The following is a 16,588-nucleotide window of genomic DNA, read 5'->3' on the forward strand; positions in this document are numbered from 1 at the left end:
ATTATACATTTATAACTATTGATTTCGAGAATGACAATATCTTTATTGAATGTATAACCTTGATAACAAAAATTACATCATGATACTTGAAATATTTTTTATTGATAAAATGCTTTCAAATTGCTTACATTTTGAGGCTTTGGTAATATTACACCTTCAGCCGTTTTTAAGTAATAAGCTCCATTGATTCCAACCTTGTGAATGATATAAGGCCCATCCCAGCTTGCTGCTAGTTTGCCAGCCCCTTTTTCTTTAGTAGCTTGAGCGACTACTTTCAATACCAAGTCACCTTCCTGAAAATGTCTTTCTCTTACTTTCTTGTTGAAAGCTTTTTTAAGCTGCCTATGATAGGTGTCGAGCTTTAGCCTTGCTTGATCCCTTGTCCCCTTGAGATTGAGAACTTCTGAAGCCATTCTTTCATTATTTTGACCATTCTCTATCATCTTTGTTCTGGATGTCGATACCACCATTTCTAATGGAGTTACTGCCTCCATACCATAGGCTACACCATAAGGGCCAATTTGTAACAGACAATATTTTGGATTTCTAATGGATATATCCGTAACTAAGTAACTAACGAATATAATTGTTAATTATCAAGTTATCCGTTAGTTTATTTCTTTTTATATTCTGAATTGTTTTTTAATTATTTTTCTAGCAAATAAAAGGCAAAAACATAAAGGATTAATTGTTCTACCCGACTAGAACTCTCTCAAACCCCGACTCTCTCCATGTTATTCAAATCTAGGGTTCCAAATATATCACCCATGAAGATGAAGATGACGCATCTAGTTCGATCTTCGATTAAAATTGGAGGTACACCGTTATTTCTCTTCCTCACTTGAAATTTTTTCTACTTATTGTCACTCGGTTTGGGAATTTGATTTTGGATAATTCAATTGAGGAGCTATTGTTGCAGAAGTCAGTTTTTCAAGTGTTGGGTTTCATGTTTAGGATTTTTGTTAATAAGTCTTGGAAAATAATAAATCTTGTTACTTTGTGAAGTTGTTGTGTCCGTCTGTGTCGAAGTAGTGTGTAGAAGAAGTAGTGGTGTTGGAAGATGAGAAGGTGGACATGGGGTTCATCTCTCGTTACTTCGGCCGGGACCCTGCTACTGTCAAGCTCAACAAACACTTAATCGGCAATGTGTGTCCTCTTCTTCTTCCCTCACTTGGAAATCCCTACTCTCTTGCAGTCGTCCGAGTTTGATTTCTTTGTCTGCTGAGTAGCTGCTATTAAGCATGTTTACTCTGGCATGCCATTTGTTTGTAACTTTGTTTGTGCTTAACCTTTTATGTGTACCTTATCTGCATTTCTTTTTTAATCATCTCTTTATTACTGTTGTGATTGTTTTGTAATAAATTGCAGTCTCAATTCTTGACAAGTGGAGCCCAAGGAGATGGACAATGGATTGTCCCAATCATAGTATGCTGTGGTTTATATAATGCTCGTAAAAAATTTCTCTTACAAACAAAATCAGAAACTATAGAAATGATGGATCTTCTGGGCTCTACAAGTGCTACAAATAACCACCAAAAATGGATTAAGCTTAATGTTGACCAAACAGGCTTCTACAGAGTAAAATATGATGATGAACTTACAGCCAGACTCCGACATGCAATATAAGCCAATCACCTTTCTCCAACGGATAGATTTTGTAAGATGATTGTTCACTATGACAGGCTAGCTTCTGCAGTATAAAAAAACTCAGTCATTTTATTCTTTCTGTCAGGCATTTTGGATGATTCATTTGCTCTGTCTATGGCTTGCAAACAGTCATTGTCTTCATTGTTCAACTTGATGAGCGCTTACATAGAAGAGCTTGAGTATACTGTCTTGTCGAAAATGTTCACTGTAATGTTGATCTCCATAGTTTGTATGTGCTCGCTCTTCCTAGTATATGCTTCCTTAACATTAATTTCCGGTTTCCTGATTTGTCAGATGAATAAGAAAGTTGCAAGGATTGCTGCTGATGCCAGTCCTAAGTTGTCAGAGTACATCAAACTATTCTTGATCAATCTTTTTCAGTATTCTGCGGAGTAAGTCTAATATCTTCATTCCATTAGTACTTAAAACATACTTAAATATTCTTTTTTCTTTACCTGTAAAACTTATGTGATTCTAGATTAAACCATTTATTTTCGTACTTGTTAACAGTTCATGATCTTTAGCCTAAAATGAATTTTTTCTATGTGCCTTACCCTTTTTTACGATAAATTTTTCGAGAGGCTGCTAACAATGGCTTGCTTGGTCCTCCTTAAATGTCTCTAGAACTAGGACAAAATGTAATGAATATAACATTCTTCCCTATTGAACTCTCTTTAATTTGAGAAAGTGACGTCTGATTTGTTGAACAAAGTACAAAAAAACTCTGCGGATTTACTCTTATGTATCCATGTTTTCTCCAATTTTTCTACATGAAAAGATTCAAAGCATCAAATGATGAAGTTGAGAAAAAAAAAAGTTTACACCAAAATGGTCAATTCCTTCAGAACAATACTAGGTAAACTATGTAGGCTCTGTTAGCTTGCGATGATAACCTATTTCTTGATTCTTCTACCTGCATTGTTTATTGTTTGACCTAAATTTATGATATGAGATTATAACATGGTGTGAAACTATCATTTTTATTTTTATTTTAATATAAAATGAGTATTTCCTTGTAACATACTTGTTATGCACTGTCTCTCCTCCATTGAGATGTTCTAGAAATATCCAAATTCTATTGAAGCCCTGGACCTGGACTGCTTTCGTTTTGTTGGGTAGAGATTTTAACTTTCTTTCTTTTTCTAACTTTCCCTTGAGATCTCTTTTACCACAAATGATAAGCCCTGACACAAATCTTCTTCTCAACAGTGAAGTGATTCTTTGATGCTTTTCAAATATATTTAATGTTTTTTTTATGGGAATATATATTTAATGTTAATGGCAATGTACATCTAAATGATCACCTTAAGTGGGTTGTGTCTTCCATATGGAATAACTTTTCATAAGTTCAATATCAAAATCTCCAAATGCTTTTTTGATTTTTCTCCAATAGTTAAGTCTTTTTGGGGAACAATATTCCATCCACATCTTCAGTTTGGAACGCTGCTCTTTTGGAAGAAAAGAATGTGTCTTCTTTTCTAGCTTTGTGGTACATACCATTTCTTTCCCTATGGTTTTAAATTTAAAGATTTTCTCCTAGTTATGCTTCTTTTGCAATATAGTATTTCCATCTTATTTGAATCAGCTATGTCTTCTTTCCATTAAGTTTTTTTCGTTTTTAAAGTCTGCTCAATGATTTCCTCTGGCATCTTTTGAAATTACTATGATATACACATTTTTGAGTTGTGTGAGATCGTAAATAGTGAAACCTTCAGAATTCATGTAGTTGTAACATGTAAATATGGACTCAACTTATTTACGTCATTACAAGGAAAGTGTCAGTTACAATCACATTGTTTACTGCAGTCTAGATGGTATCTTGGAGTTGAAACCAATGAGTTCGTATAATCGCCTTCTTTTGCATCGCCTGGCGAACATTTTCGGGTAAGTTTTTTTTATGTTACAGCCCAACTTCTTTCTTCATTTTCATATCATAATTATATTTGAAAGTTATAGCTAGATTTAAAATTTCTAAATCTTTTTGCATAATTATTTGATACTGCCGATCATATTTGTTTCACCCATATGTCTCTGCTACAAGATCATTCTAGTGACTCCGTGAAGTTTTTTTGGTACTAGATTGGCTCATGAATCTATTGGTGAAGGAGATGACCGCCATTTAATCCTAGAGAGATCCCCTGAGTCATCAATGTATGTTGATCCCACAGTCGAATGGAACATTGGTTCATAGATTACTTTTCTTGAATGTTTCTTGTTCATGTTTGGAATTGCAGACCATCAGTCTCCTGCTGCATCCCATCAACTGTTGAGGAGAACAAAGGCTTTACCAGGTACTGCATTTCCCACTTCTCTTTGTGCTTAGTATCAGTAGTTTTAAATAACAATATTGAACTCGACCTAATATATGTCCACGAAGCTTGACTTCGTACTTATTAAAAGTTTGTCATTTTTCACATTTTCATGTGCTACAAGCATTACGTAGAACTTATAGCTTCGTTCTACAACGTACTGTATCTTTGATAGACTGAATGGTATAAACACATAGATTGGAAATTGTATGCATCCATTTATATAAGTGATTAAAGAATTGTCATAATTGTGTACTTTAATGTCTTACTTTTCCTGATTATGATATCTTTCTCACAAAATTTAGTTTGTTACCAGTGTGATTGACTTTTTCTTTTCTTTTCTCTTTATTTAAGCCACAAAGAATAATCCAACATCTTTGGGGACTACGCTAGAGGAAAGAGAAGCAGCTTATCTTGCTGCTCGTGAGCGGATCTTTTTTTTAAGAGAATGGAGGGATAAGAGAGTCAGTCGCACCAAAGCCGCAGAATGTACCTATATATGGTTGCACACCAAATGATTGCTCATGCACTGTTTGAAAAGAATGAGGAAACCTCAAAGAACCCTCATATTCATGCAAATGCTTCGGGTGTCAAAGACGATAAGGAATTTGAAGGTCAGGAGATGCTTCATAATAGCATATTCTCTCTCCTTTACTTTTACTCCTTTTTATCATCTCTCCTGGTGTCATGTAAGACACTGAAAAAGGAAAAAAAATAATCACTTTTCTTCCACTAGACTGAAATAACTTGCATTGTGATATTTCTTCCTTACATTGTTAGGTGGCCTTGCTAATTTCTAGTGAAGTTGCAATTGCTTGTCGCCTTGGTGTATAGGTACTTCCAAAATCCTCTATGTACAATTCCCCCTTCCACTTCTGCATCTAATACCTCTTTTAAACGGTTTAGGTAGCAATTGTTATTGGAGGTCGGATTCTTTTTTTGTGAAGACTCATGGATAACTGTTACTGGGCTGGGTAGACCTACAGCCTATAAAATCGGGTAATGGCTTTGTGATTTTTCTTCTTTCTCGTTTGTATTACGATGTTCATATAAACTTGTGCGTAAGTTTTCTGCACGTTCTTTGTTGTGTGCCTTATGCAGATATTTAGGCGCCTAATGCCTTTGAATGATTCTTTTTTGTGAGTGTGATTGTGGGTGCTTTAGTTGCTGGAATATATTATACAGAACCTTGTGCATGCCAAGGGTGCATTCACAAACCTGAATATGAAGATATGGCTCTTGGAACCCGATAACAAATTGAAACACGCAGTCCACATGCATTTGCTCCAGAAATTGTACGTCATGTGATGGCATCCCTAACAAAGAGTAGAGTAAGGACTCTCTTTCCTAGTGTCTCAAAAGAAGCGGGGGGTGGGATTTGCAAGAAGCCCACGTGTTTTGGTGAATTCAATTCTTTGTAAGTTTGATTTGTAAATTGGGATTTGGATTGGTGACTATGTTCTCATAATAATACTTAATTGAGGATGTTTAATTGATTGGTGGTTTTGTTTCTGGATATTCATTTGTTGATCAAGTTTGTCGTATGTGATATCTCTATAAGAGAATAATCTGCAGGGGAAACAATTTGACCCAGGAAATTTAATTCGTATTTTTTTTTGTTTATTGGCTATAGATTACTAACAAATATTTCTGTTACAAACAATAGTTAGTAAATAACACATCTATTACTAACGGATCCGTTAGAAATGACAAATTTAATCGGGCCATTAATTGTTGGTTATCTGTTACAAAGAATTTTAGTAACGGATATAACCGTTACTAAAATTATTATCAGTAACGGTTATATCCGTTACTAAATTTGGCTTAAGTGAGAGTGACGCCCCAGAGCTAACGGATATAACCGTTAGTAAAAATATAAGTAACGGATATAACCGTTGATAAACGCCTTTTCTGGTGTAGTGGCCAAAGTAAAAGGTGATTCACCTGTAGCTGTTCGAGGTGTTGTTCTATAAGCCCATAAAACACTGTTTAGCTCATCCACCCAAAGACCTTTCTTATCTTCTAATTTTTTTCTTGATATTATCCATAATGGTCTTATTCGTTGCCTCTGCTTGCCCGTTACCTTAAGCATAGTATGGCGCAGATGTGAAGTGCTTAACCTTGTAAGATTCCAAGAAAGCTTTCACCTTTCTTCCTTCGAACTGCGGACCATTATCTGATATAATAGCATAAGGCAATCCATATCGACATATGACTCGTTCAAAAAGGAAATTTATGACATCCTTTTCTTTGATATACTGCAGAGCTATGGCTTCTACCCATTTTGTAAAATAATATGTGACTGCTAATATGAACCTTCTTTTGCCTCTCCCTGGTGTAAGCGGACCGACAATATCCAGAGCAAAAGGCCATGGGTTTGAGACACAATATAACTCTTCAGCAGGAACATGTATGGCTTTCCCATGAACTTGGCACTTTACACACTTTTTCGCATATCGAAGACAGTCCTTTCGCATTTGAGGCCAAAAATATCCATGTCTCGTGATTTTATTGGCCAACGATCTACCAGTTGAGTGATTTCCACATTCGCCTTCGTGAAGCTCAACAATGATTAACTGCGCGCTTCCTCATACGATATGCATTTCAAATGTGGACCTCCAGGATTCTTTTGATACAATTCATTATCAACCAATACATATCTTTGGGCGCCAGACTTGATTCTTCTGGCCTCATTTTTGTCCTCCACTACTTTCCCATCAGCTAAATATGAGATGTATGATTCCATCCATGACGCCCCCAGTGTATCAATTTCCATGACTGCTGAGTTGTCAATGTCGATGCTTGGCTTCTCTTGAACTCCGATATGCAGAGTACGACCCTCTGTGTTTTCCAGCATCGCTGCAACATATGCTAAGGCATCCGCGTGCCTATTCTCATTTCTATTGAGATGCTGCAGTTTTATTTTACTGGAATTCTTCAACTTGGATTTTATAAAATTCAAATAATCAACTATATTTTCACATTTTGCCGTGTATCCCCCATTAATCTGGCTGACCACAAGCATCGAGTCACGAAAAATCGATAACTCTTTTATATTGAGAGATTTAGCCATCTCGAGACCAGCTATTAAGGCTTCATATTCAGCCTCATTATTGGACGCATGGAAACCCAATGTTATTGCAATCTCGAGCCTTTGATTTTCAAGAGTAACCAACACCACTCCGATGCCACACGCTTTCCTCTAGAGGATCCATCGACAAATAGTCTCCAACCATTTGTTCCCGCCCATGGATCGTCTGCATCGATAACATTTTCAGGCTTTTGCAGCATTGTGAATTCTTCTCCTTCCATACCCCAACTAGCATCCTCAAATGGAAAATCAGCCAAGAAGTCGGTCAATACCTGACTCTTTTCTGATACGTGGTTTCGATACTCAACTCCAAATTCATTTATTAGCACAGACCATTTAGACATTCTTCCTGACTTAGCAGTTTTCGCCAGAGTTTGCTTTAATGGGAGATTCATCATCACGATCACCGAATGCGCTTGAAAATATGGCTTCAATCTTTGAGACGAGAATAAAAGTGCCAAGGCATACTTTTCTATCATCGAGTATCGAGTCTCAGCCTCAAGCATTGTTTTACTTTGAAAATAAACTGGTCTTTCCAATCCATTTTCTACTTTCATGAGGACAGAACTTATTGCAAAATCTGGTACAGCCAAATAAAGAAGCAAACTTTCTCCCTCATCTGGCTTTGTAAAAGTTGGCATTTCTTGCAGATATTTCTTTAATTCAGAAAATGCTTCTTCACATTCCTCATTCCAACAGAATTTGGCATTCTTTTTAAGCAACTTAAAAAGTGGCTTACAGTGATCAGAAGTTCTGGATATGAATCTATTGAGCGTCGCTATTCTCCCCATCAACCTTTGTACATTTTTCAGGATTAAGCTTCATATTAAACTCTCTCAATATTCTAAATACAGTGTTGAGGTCTTTTATGTGATTTCCAGCTTTCATAGATTTGATGACCATATCATCGATATAGACCTCGACAATACGTTTGATGAGTTTCCTGAACATCTTCTCCACTAGCCTTTGGTAAGTGGCTCCCGCATTTTTCAATCCAAATGGCATTCTAATGAAGCAGTATATTCCTCCATTGACCACGAATGCCGTTTTTAATTGATCTATCATAGCCATTAGAATCTGAAAGTATCCTGAATAACCATCACAAAAACTGATCAACTCGAAACCAGCCGTTCAATCGACCAATTCATCAATTCTAGGCATGGGATAGTGGTCATTTTGACACTTTTTATTCACATCGGTAAAGTCAACACAAATTCGAACTCTACCATCTTTCTTGGGCACAACCACTATGTTTGCTACCCATTCAGAATGCTCAACTTCTCTGATGATGCCATTATCTAACATCTTTTATATCTCCACTTGCACAGCTTCTTTATACATTGGCCTCATTTTTCTATGTTTTTTATGCACTAGAGTTGCGTTTTCTTCCATATTTAGTTTATTCGAACATATATCTGGATCGATACCGATGAGATCCGACATCAACCATGCAAAAATATCTTGATTCTCTTTCAAGAATATCACTAACTCCTTTCTTATACTTTCAGCCATTTATGTACCAATGAACGTATGACGCTCACTTTCTGCTATACCGATATTAATCTTCTACACCGCCTCTATGGTTTTTCTTTCCCATGGTGGTTCTTCATGTTTGTTCATCTCTTGAGTGAACTTTACCTGCTCTTGTATCTACATTTTGGTATCGGCAGGTAAAGCTTGCTGTAACTACTAAGCGGAATTTTCCAAGACTCCCCCAGTGTCTTGGATTTTCCCTTTCATCATTCCCTTTACTGTGAGGAAATTACACTTTTTTTATTCGGACTGATCACCCCTGATCTCGTGCAGTCCATATACAGTTGGGAATTTGAGGACTTGATAAAATGTACTAGGCACAGCACGCATTTTGTGTAACCATTTCCTTCCCAATATGGCATTGTGATCAGATTGGTGCTTGATGACCACGAATTTCGTCATCACCGTTTGAGGCCCAGCTCAAACTGGCAATTTTATCTCTCTAGCAGGTTTGGTAGAAGTTCCATTAAAACCATATAAATTGAACTTTGGTGGTTTTAAATATGACTCATCGAGATCAATTCCTTTGAACGCTTTCCAAAATAAAATATTAACTGAACACCACAGTCCACTAATATCTTCTGTACATCATAACCCAAAATGCGCAAAGTGATTAGCAACACATTATCATGTGGCAACATTACCTTAGACAAGTCCTCCGGTACAAACATGATTGCCCCAAGAATGCTAGCCGATATTAGCTGCTGACTCACAAGTACTGGTTCGATATTGACCTCGAGCACTTCTTTGACCGTCGAGATCTTCCTTATCTTATCTCGAAAAAAAAATCTGAGGAATTTCCCCCTTGTAAATCATGTTTATTACGCCCAATGGCTTCTCCCTTATGGTCGCTGTCTCCGCAGGTCTAACATCAGCACGAAACTCTCTCAGCTTCCCATCTTTCATTAGCCTGTCTATTTCTTTTAATAATTGGAGACACCTATTAGTCCCATGATTCTCGATCTTGTGAAATTGACAATAAGGCCTTCCTTTCATTTCCCTAAGAGTATATTTCGGCCATACCACAAAATCTTCCTTTGCCTCCTCTACTATGATATCGCTATCCACCTTATCATACAACTCTTGCAATGTTTTCACCTCTTTCCTCAACAGATACTTATGCATATAAGATCTTGGTATTACCCCAGCTTGAAAAGCTATGACAGTTGTCATTTCTGATTCATCCAATCTTTCTACTGCCTGCGTTTCAGCCTTAAACCTTGTTAAGAAATATTTTAATGACTCCTTCTTCGCTTGCTTCAATTGGAATAAAGCTGACACCTGCTTTGGCCTCACCCTCTAGTGACCGTAATTAGTGAGGAACCTTTCTTCAATCTCTCTGAAGCATGAAATGGATCCCTCTAGAATTGTGCAAAACCACTTTAATGCTTTCCCTTTCAAGCTTGACAAAAATGATCGACATAATACAGTATCCCAATATTCGGTGCCCTGATATATCGAGAACTGATATCAATAACCAAAAAGATGGTCCATGGGGTCAGTAGCTCCTTCATATTGGCTCAATTTTGGATTTTTGAACTTCAGAGGTAACGAGGCCCTCTCTATTTCCTTTTTTAATGGATTTCTACCAACATCATCTGCCAGCTTTCTTATCGACGCCGAGACCTTTTCCAATAGCTGGTCTCCTAATTGCTTCTACATCATTTCCTGAACCATTTCCTTTATGACTAGTGTTTTACCTTCTTCTTCTTGCACCACTTTCAATGTCGTCCTCGCTACAGATTGTACTTCTTCAACATGACTCCTTCTCCTCTCCTCGAGATGACTCTTTCGTACTACTGGAGTTCCAGAACTCGACTCCTCGTTATCCTTCTCATATATAGCGTCTTCAGCACGCTTCTCCTTCTCCTCCCTTATTGCTTTATTCTCAGCCATTAACATCTGATTTTGCTTTTCTAACTCATTCATCCTTCTCAACAAGTCTTTCAGAGATACTTCTTTTTCTTGTATTTCCTCTACTTCTTCTATCATTCTACTTGTTGATCTTCGATCCTTATTCTTAGACACAGCCTGAGAAGTGCTTCCCTCATTCACCATCATTGCTTTACTTGCTGTAGCACGCTTTGGAGGTATCTTGATTACTTTCTTTAACCAAATTTCTATTCTCCACTAATCCTATCAAACTCTTTCCAACTCCTTCACAATAGATTGCAAAACTTCAAAGAAATTAAGAAAATAATGTCCTTTCTTGATCCTTAATCCTTCCCTGACCTTACCAACAGTTTCTCTTTACCACCATTATTTCAATCAATGGATTCGATCAAAGAAAAAGAAACGAAAAACAAAACAGTCGATCTTTGTCTTTGAACCCAGACGGCGCCAATGTAGTGATCAGAGAAACTAACTAAATCTAAATAGAATGAAGAAACTCAATATGAAAAGCAAAGATTCAATTGAACTACAAATGAGTGTTTTTGAAGAATAATATCGGTTACAGATATCTCTCTCTCTTGTTCTTGTTTTACAGATTTTGTGTAATGATTTTGGAATGGAATCACTTCTTCCTTTTCCCGTCTTTATATAGTGTTGTAAGTACAGTTTTGTCCAATCAGCTTGTGCCACGTGTCCCTTCTCTTTCTCTTCCTCATTTTCCCGCTTAAACCTGCAACATACAAACTATAATTGGGAAATATCGACCCTTACATCGATATTTCTCATTAGTCACGATATATAGGCTGGAATATCGGGTTAACAATATTTGCCCACGACAACCCTATCACTTTTGCATTGGACAAGGGTTTTTGGCTCCATAAGGGTGACAAGTCCCTATTTCCCCTCATAGTGACTTGTATTGGGAATGCTTTTACAGTACCACACAGCTAATTGACTAGCACGCATGTATTGATATTGGACCAATGGACCATGCCATGGCATGGAAGAGTTTGAGCGAGAAGATCCAGAATTCAAAGTTTGACTGCATACAATGGAATGATGTCGGGCATAGGACTAGGACCAAGCTTTTGATAATTAAAGAAAATGTTGTGAATATATGACTGCGGAAACAACGTTACCCACAACAAACGGATCGATCCTTCTCAATAGACAAGACTTCAACACCCTCCAAGCAATATCCCAACACTTCTCAATATCAAATAACAAGCATATAAAGTAAAACAATTAATGTAAAAGAAGAACAAACCACAAGACGAGATATATCGTGGTTTGGCAATTTGTCTACGTCCACACTGCGAGTTCCAAGCTTTACTAGATGTCCGGAGTAACATATTACAAGTCTCTCAATTCACTCACAAAGAATGAATACTCAACTCACAAAGAATTGCTCTCTTATAATCTCTCTCTTTCTTGGTTTTGGAAAAGTTAGGTTTCTACAGAAAAAACCTATTTTTATACTATTTCAGAAAAGCTTCCGAAACAGTGAATTTCGGGCTGAAATTGGTGGAGCGCAAGTCGCGCCCATCGGAGGCGTAGGTGCGCCCAAAACACTGGAGGGTCGCGCCCATCGGAGGCGCAGGTGCGCTCAAAACACTGGTCACAGTGCAGGTCGCACCCATCTGAGGCGCAGGTGCGCTCTAGACATGAAAGAGAAAAAAAATCCCTTTTTCTCTACATTCTCCACCTCGGTGAGGTTTTAACACATAAAACCAAGCCGAACACATAAAACCAAGCCGAACACATCCAGCAATAACACATCCAGTAGGAACACATCCAACAAGGAAGACTCGCAGTCAACTGCCCCGAAGGGGCATGCCCACAAAAGGCTCTTTCAAACATGTAAGATTTGGAGCAAGTCCAAATAGTGTTGGAACTTAACTCCGGTGACAACTTTCGTCAACATATCAGCAGGATTGTCATGGGTGTCCACTTTCTCAAGTGCTACATCATCATCCTCAACGACATCCCGTATAAAGTGATAACGGACATCAATATGCTTGGTCCGAGCATGATGAACTTGGTTCTTCGCCAAATGAATAGCACTCTGACTATCACAATACAAAGCAACATTGTTCTGCTCAATACCCATATCATCTAGAAGACCTCGAAGCCATAGTGCCTCTTTCTTCGCCTCTCGCCAGCGCCATATACTACGCCTCGGTAGTAGATAGAATCAGCTTTGTAGCATAGACCTCCAACTAACCGGTGCACCGTGCATCATAAACACATAACCAGTAGTCGATCGTTGTCTATCTAGATCACCTGCATAATCAGAATCCACAAACCCACTGACATAACAAGTGCCTCCACCATAAGCTAATCCCACATCCAAGGTACCCTTCAAGTACCTTAGTACCCATTTCACTGCCTCCCAATGCTGCTTCCCAAGATTTGCCATATACCTACTTACAACACTAACTGCCTGTGAAATATCTGGGCGTGTGCACACCATAGCAAACATCAAACTGCCCACGGCACTTGCATAAGAAACATTAGCCATATGCTTTTGTTCCTCCACCGAACTAGGAGAGAACTTAGCTAAAAGCCTAAAATGCCCAGCTAAAGGTGTAGAAACCGACTTTGCATTCTCCATACCAAATTGAGAAATTACTTTCTGAAGGTATTTCTTCTGAGATACAACTATCCGTCGCTTTTTTCTATCTCTGTCAATCTCCATGCCCAGTATCTTCTTGGCTCCACCTAAGTCTTTCATCTTAAACTCAGAGCTAAGTTGAGATTTTAACTTGTCTATTTCCACCATGCTTTTGGAAGCAATAAGCATGTCATCTACATAAAGCAGGAGATAGATGAAGTCATTATCACGAAGCCTTCTAAAAGTAGACCACGCGGTCATACTTACCCGGGTGTACTCATGTTGCATCATGAATGTGTCAAAGCGCTTGTACCATTGCCTGGGTGATTGCTTTAACCCGTACAGTGACCGATTCAATTTGCATACATAATCTTCTTTCTCATCAACGACAAACCCTTCAGGTTGTCTCATATAGATCTCTTCTTCCAAGTCCCCATGCAAGAAAGCAGTTTTCATATCAAGTTGCTCTAACTCCAAGTTGAAGTGAGCAACTAAACTCAATAACACACGAATGGACCTATGTTTGACCACCGGGGAAAATGCCTCATTGTAGTCGACTCCTTCCTTCTGTGAAAAACCCTTTGCTACCACTCTTGCCTTGTACCCGTCTTTGTCGGTTCGGGGAAGGACCTCTTTCTTTCGAACACCCATTTTTTGCCGATAGTCCTTTTGCCCTTTGGCAATAAAACTAGGTCCCATGTGTGATTTTTATCAAGAGATTCCATCTCGCTTGCATAGCTACCAACCAATCTCGTAATGAGCATCTCTAACGGCTTCCTTGAAACTATCCGCTCATCATCTTCGATATTCGGTTGCATATGCCACTAAATCCACGACCATAGTGTTTCACGGCTTCGTGCCCATACTTGTGCACTTCTTTAACTTGTCTCGTGGCCTAGGGTCGGCCACTACAAGTTCGCGGATGCTCTTGCTCTTCTTCTTCTGTTCTTTGTGTGGTTCCATGATTTGGTACCTCATTATGATCTAACCGGTCATCTGGCGCATCAGACAACTCAAGCTCAGTAGCTTGAACTTCTATAGACTCACCATTCTGCCCAGCTACTTCCGGCTTACTGAAAGATAACACGGAAGTCTCATCAAAGGTAACATCTCTGCTGACCAGGAACTTGTGGTCTTCTAGACACCACAATCTATATCCCTTTACCCCATTTGCGAAGCCTAAGAATATGTCCTTCTTAGCTCTAGGATCTAGCTTGTTGTCCCTCACATGGTAGTAAGCTGTCGATCCAAACACTCGCAAAATACTATAATCAGCTGGGTTATCTGACCACACCTCATAAGGTGTCCTGCAATCTATAGCTGGTACTGGTGACCTATTATACGGGTAACACGCCATGGACATAATCGTGCATCCGCCTTAATACTCTTTGCCTAGACGGCATTAGACAATAAACATCTTGCTCTTTCAAGCAAAGTTCTATTCATCCTCTCGCCATTCCATTCTCATTGTGGCGTGCCCCTCGACGGTATCAATGTCGGCAATTCCTTGTTCGCCGCATTTAACTCTTGGAAAGGTCCATAGGTATACTCGGCATTACCATTGTCGATTTGTAATGTCTTTACCTTCCTATCGTGCGATTCTCAACCCTTGCCTTCCACTTCTTAAATGTCGCAAACACTTCATCTTTCGATTTCATCATATACACCCACACATAGCGAGTATGATCATCAATGAATGAGACATAATAGCAGTTACCTCCCTTGGAAGCCACCCTGGAGGGTCCCCAAACATCCGTATGCACATAGTCAAGGATGCCTGTTGTCGTGTGCTTGCTTGACTTGAACTTGACTCTGCACTGCTTTCCATAAACGCAATGCTCACAGAACCCCATACTTGGCTTCTTTAAGTTCTTCAAGAACCCTCGCTTGCACAACTCAGACAAACCCTTTTCACTCATATGCCCTAAACACATATGTCATATCTTAGTGCACTCAGAATCATTACTACATGCACCCACTACTACATCGCCTATCACCGTACTACCTATCAGAGTATACAAGGTTCCATATTTTGGACCCTTCATAACAACTAAAGAACCATTAACAATATTTAGGACTCCACCTTCGCCCACAAACTTGTGGCCTTTGGAGTCCAAGGTACCAAGAGAAATAAGACTTTTCTTTAGCTCAGGAACATGTCTCACATCGGTTAAAGTCCTCACTACACCATCATACATCTTGACCCGTATAGTTCCAATTCCTACCGTCTTACAAGCAACGTCATTACCCATTAAAACGGAACCACCACCAATGCTCTCATAAGAAGTAAACCACTTTCTATTCGGGCACATATGATAGGAACATCCAGAATCAAGAATCCACCTTTCGGCCATATAATCTTGTGTGGACACACAGAGACTGAACTCATCCTCTTCAGAGCTTGAAGCATAATTTGCCTCAATTTTTGCCTTACCTTTCTTCTGACCATCTCTCTTGTTCTCTTTCTTCGGGTGAGGACAATTACTTGCGTAATGTCCATTTTCATTGCAATTGTAGCACTGTACATGTTTTAAAGGCTTCTTTGACTTGGACCTAGAATTCTCATTACTTGAATAATTACGTTCATCTTTAATTTCCTCTTGCCACTAGCCCCCGACTGCATCAATGTTATTCTCTACACGTGTCTTCTTCATCAACTCATAAGAAAGAAGTGCACTCGAACTTCGTCAAGATCGGCGACTTCTCTGTTCATGAATGTAGTCATTAGATGCTCATAGCTTTCGGCAAGGAGAATATTAAACATGTCGCTTTGATCCTCATCATCCATCTTCATACCAACATTCAAATAATCCGCTAGACGCGTCGACGGAACTCACTAACGTGCTCTTGCATCGTTGAACCATCGACCATCATGTACCGATAAAGACGCTTCTTAAGGTACATCTTGTTAAATCATGCTTGGTCATATACATAGACTCTAGTTTGAGCCAAATACCGCGGCGGTATTTTCTCCCATCACACTATACATGACCTCATTAGCAAGACATAACCGGATTGATGAACAAGCCTGAAGATCGAACTCTTCCCAATCATCATTACTCATACTCGCCGCCTTAGATTTAATCCTCTTTAAAGCCTTGTGCAAACCTTGTTGGATGAGGATGTCCTTTACTTGGACTTGCCAAATCCCAAAGTTATTCTTCCCATTAAACTTCTCTACTTCAAACCTTGTGTTTGACATCTTGGGAGCCATCTTTCAAGTTACACACAATAACCCAAAAAAAAAATTCACCTCGGAATTTAATCGAACACCTTGTCTACACAAATTTCGAGCACTAAACTCAAAATCCTAGGTCGTATACCTACGCTCTGATACCAATTGTTGTGAATATATGACTGCAGAAATAACGTTACCCACAACAAACGGATCAATCCAACACAAGGATCGATCCTTCTCAATAGACAAGACTTCAACACCCTCCAAGCAATATCCCAACACTTCTCAATATCAAATAACAAGCATATAAAGTAAAACAATTA

General features: G+C 38.7%; 1 protein-coding gene across 1 annotated transcript; it reads right to left on the reverse strand.

The window, feature by feature from the left end:
• Positions 1-6,528: 6,528 nt before the first annotated feature.
• LOC147483095 (uncharacterized) lies at positions 6,529-7,029 on the reverse strand. The gene has a single exon (XM_086579489.1). The coding sequence runs from the start codon at positions 7,027-7,029 to the stop codon at positions 6,529-6,531; it is 501 nt and encodes a 166-aa protein (XP_086435615.1).
• Positions 7,030-16,588: the final 9,559 nt, after the last annotated feature.

Source organism: Coptis chinensis, chromosome 8 (assembly GCF_015680905.1).
Source record: "Coptis chinensis isolate HL-2020 chromosome 8, ASM1568090v1, whole genome shotgun sequence".
Taxonomy (NCBI): Eukaryota; Viridiplantae; Streptophyta; class Magnoliopsida; order Ranunculales; family Ranunculaceae; genus Coptis; species Coptis chinensis.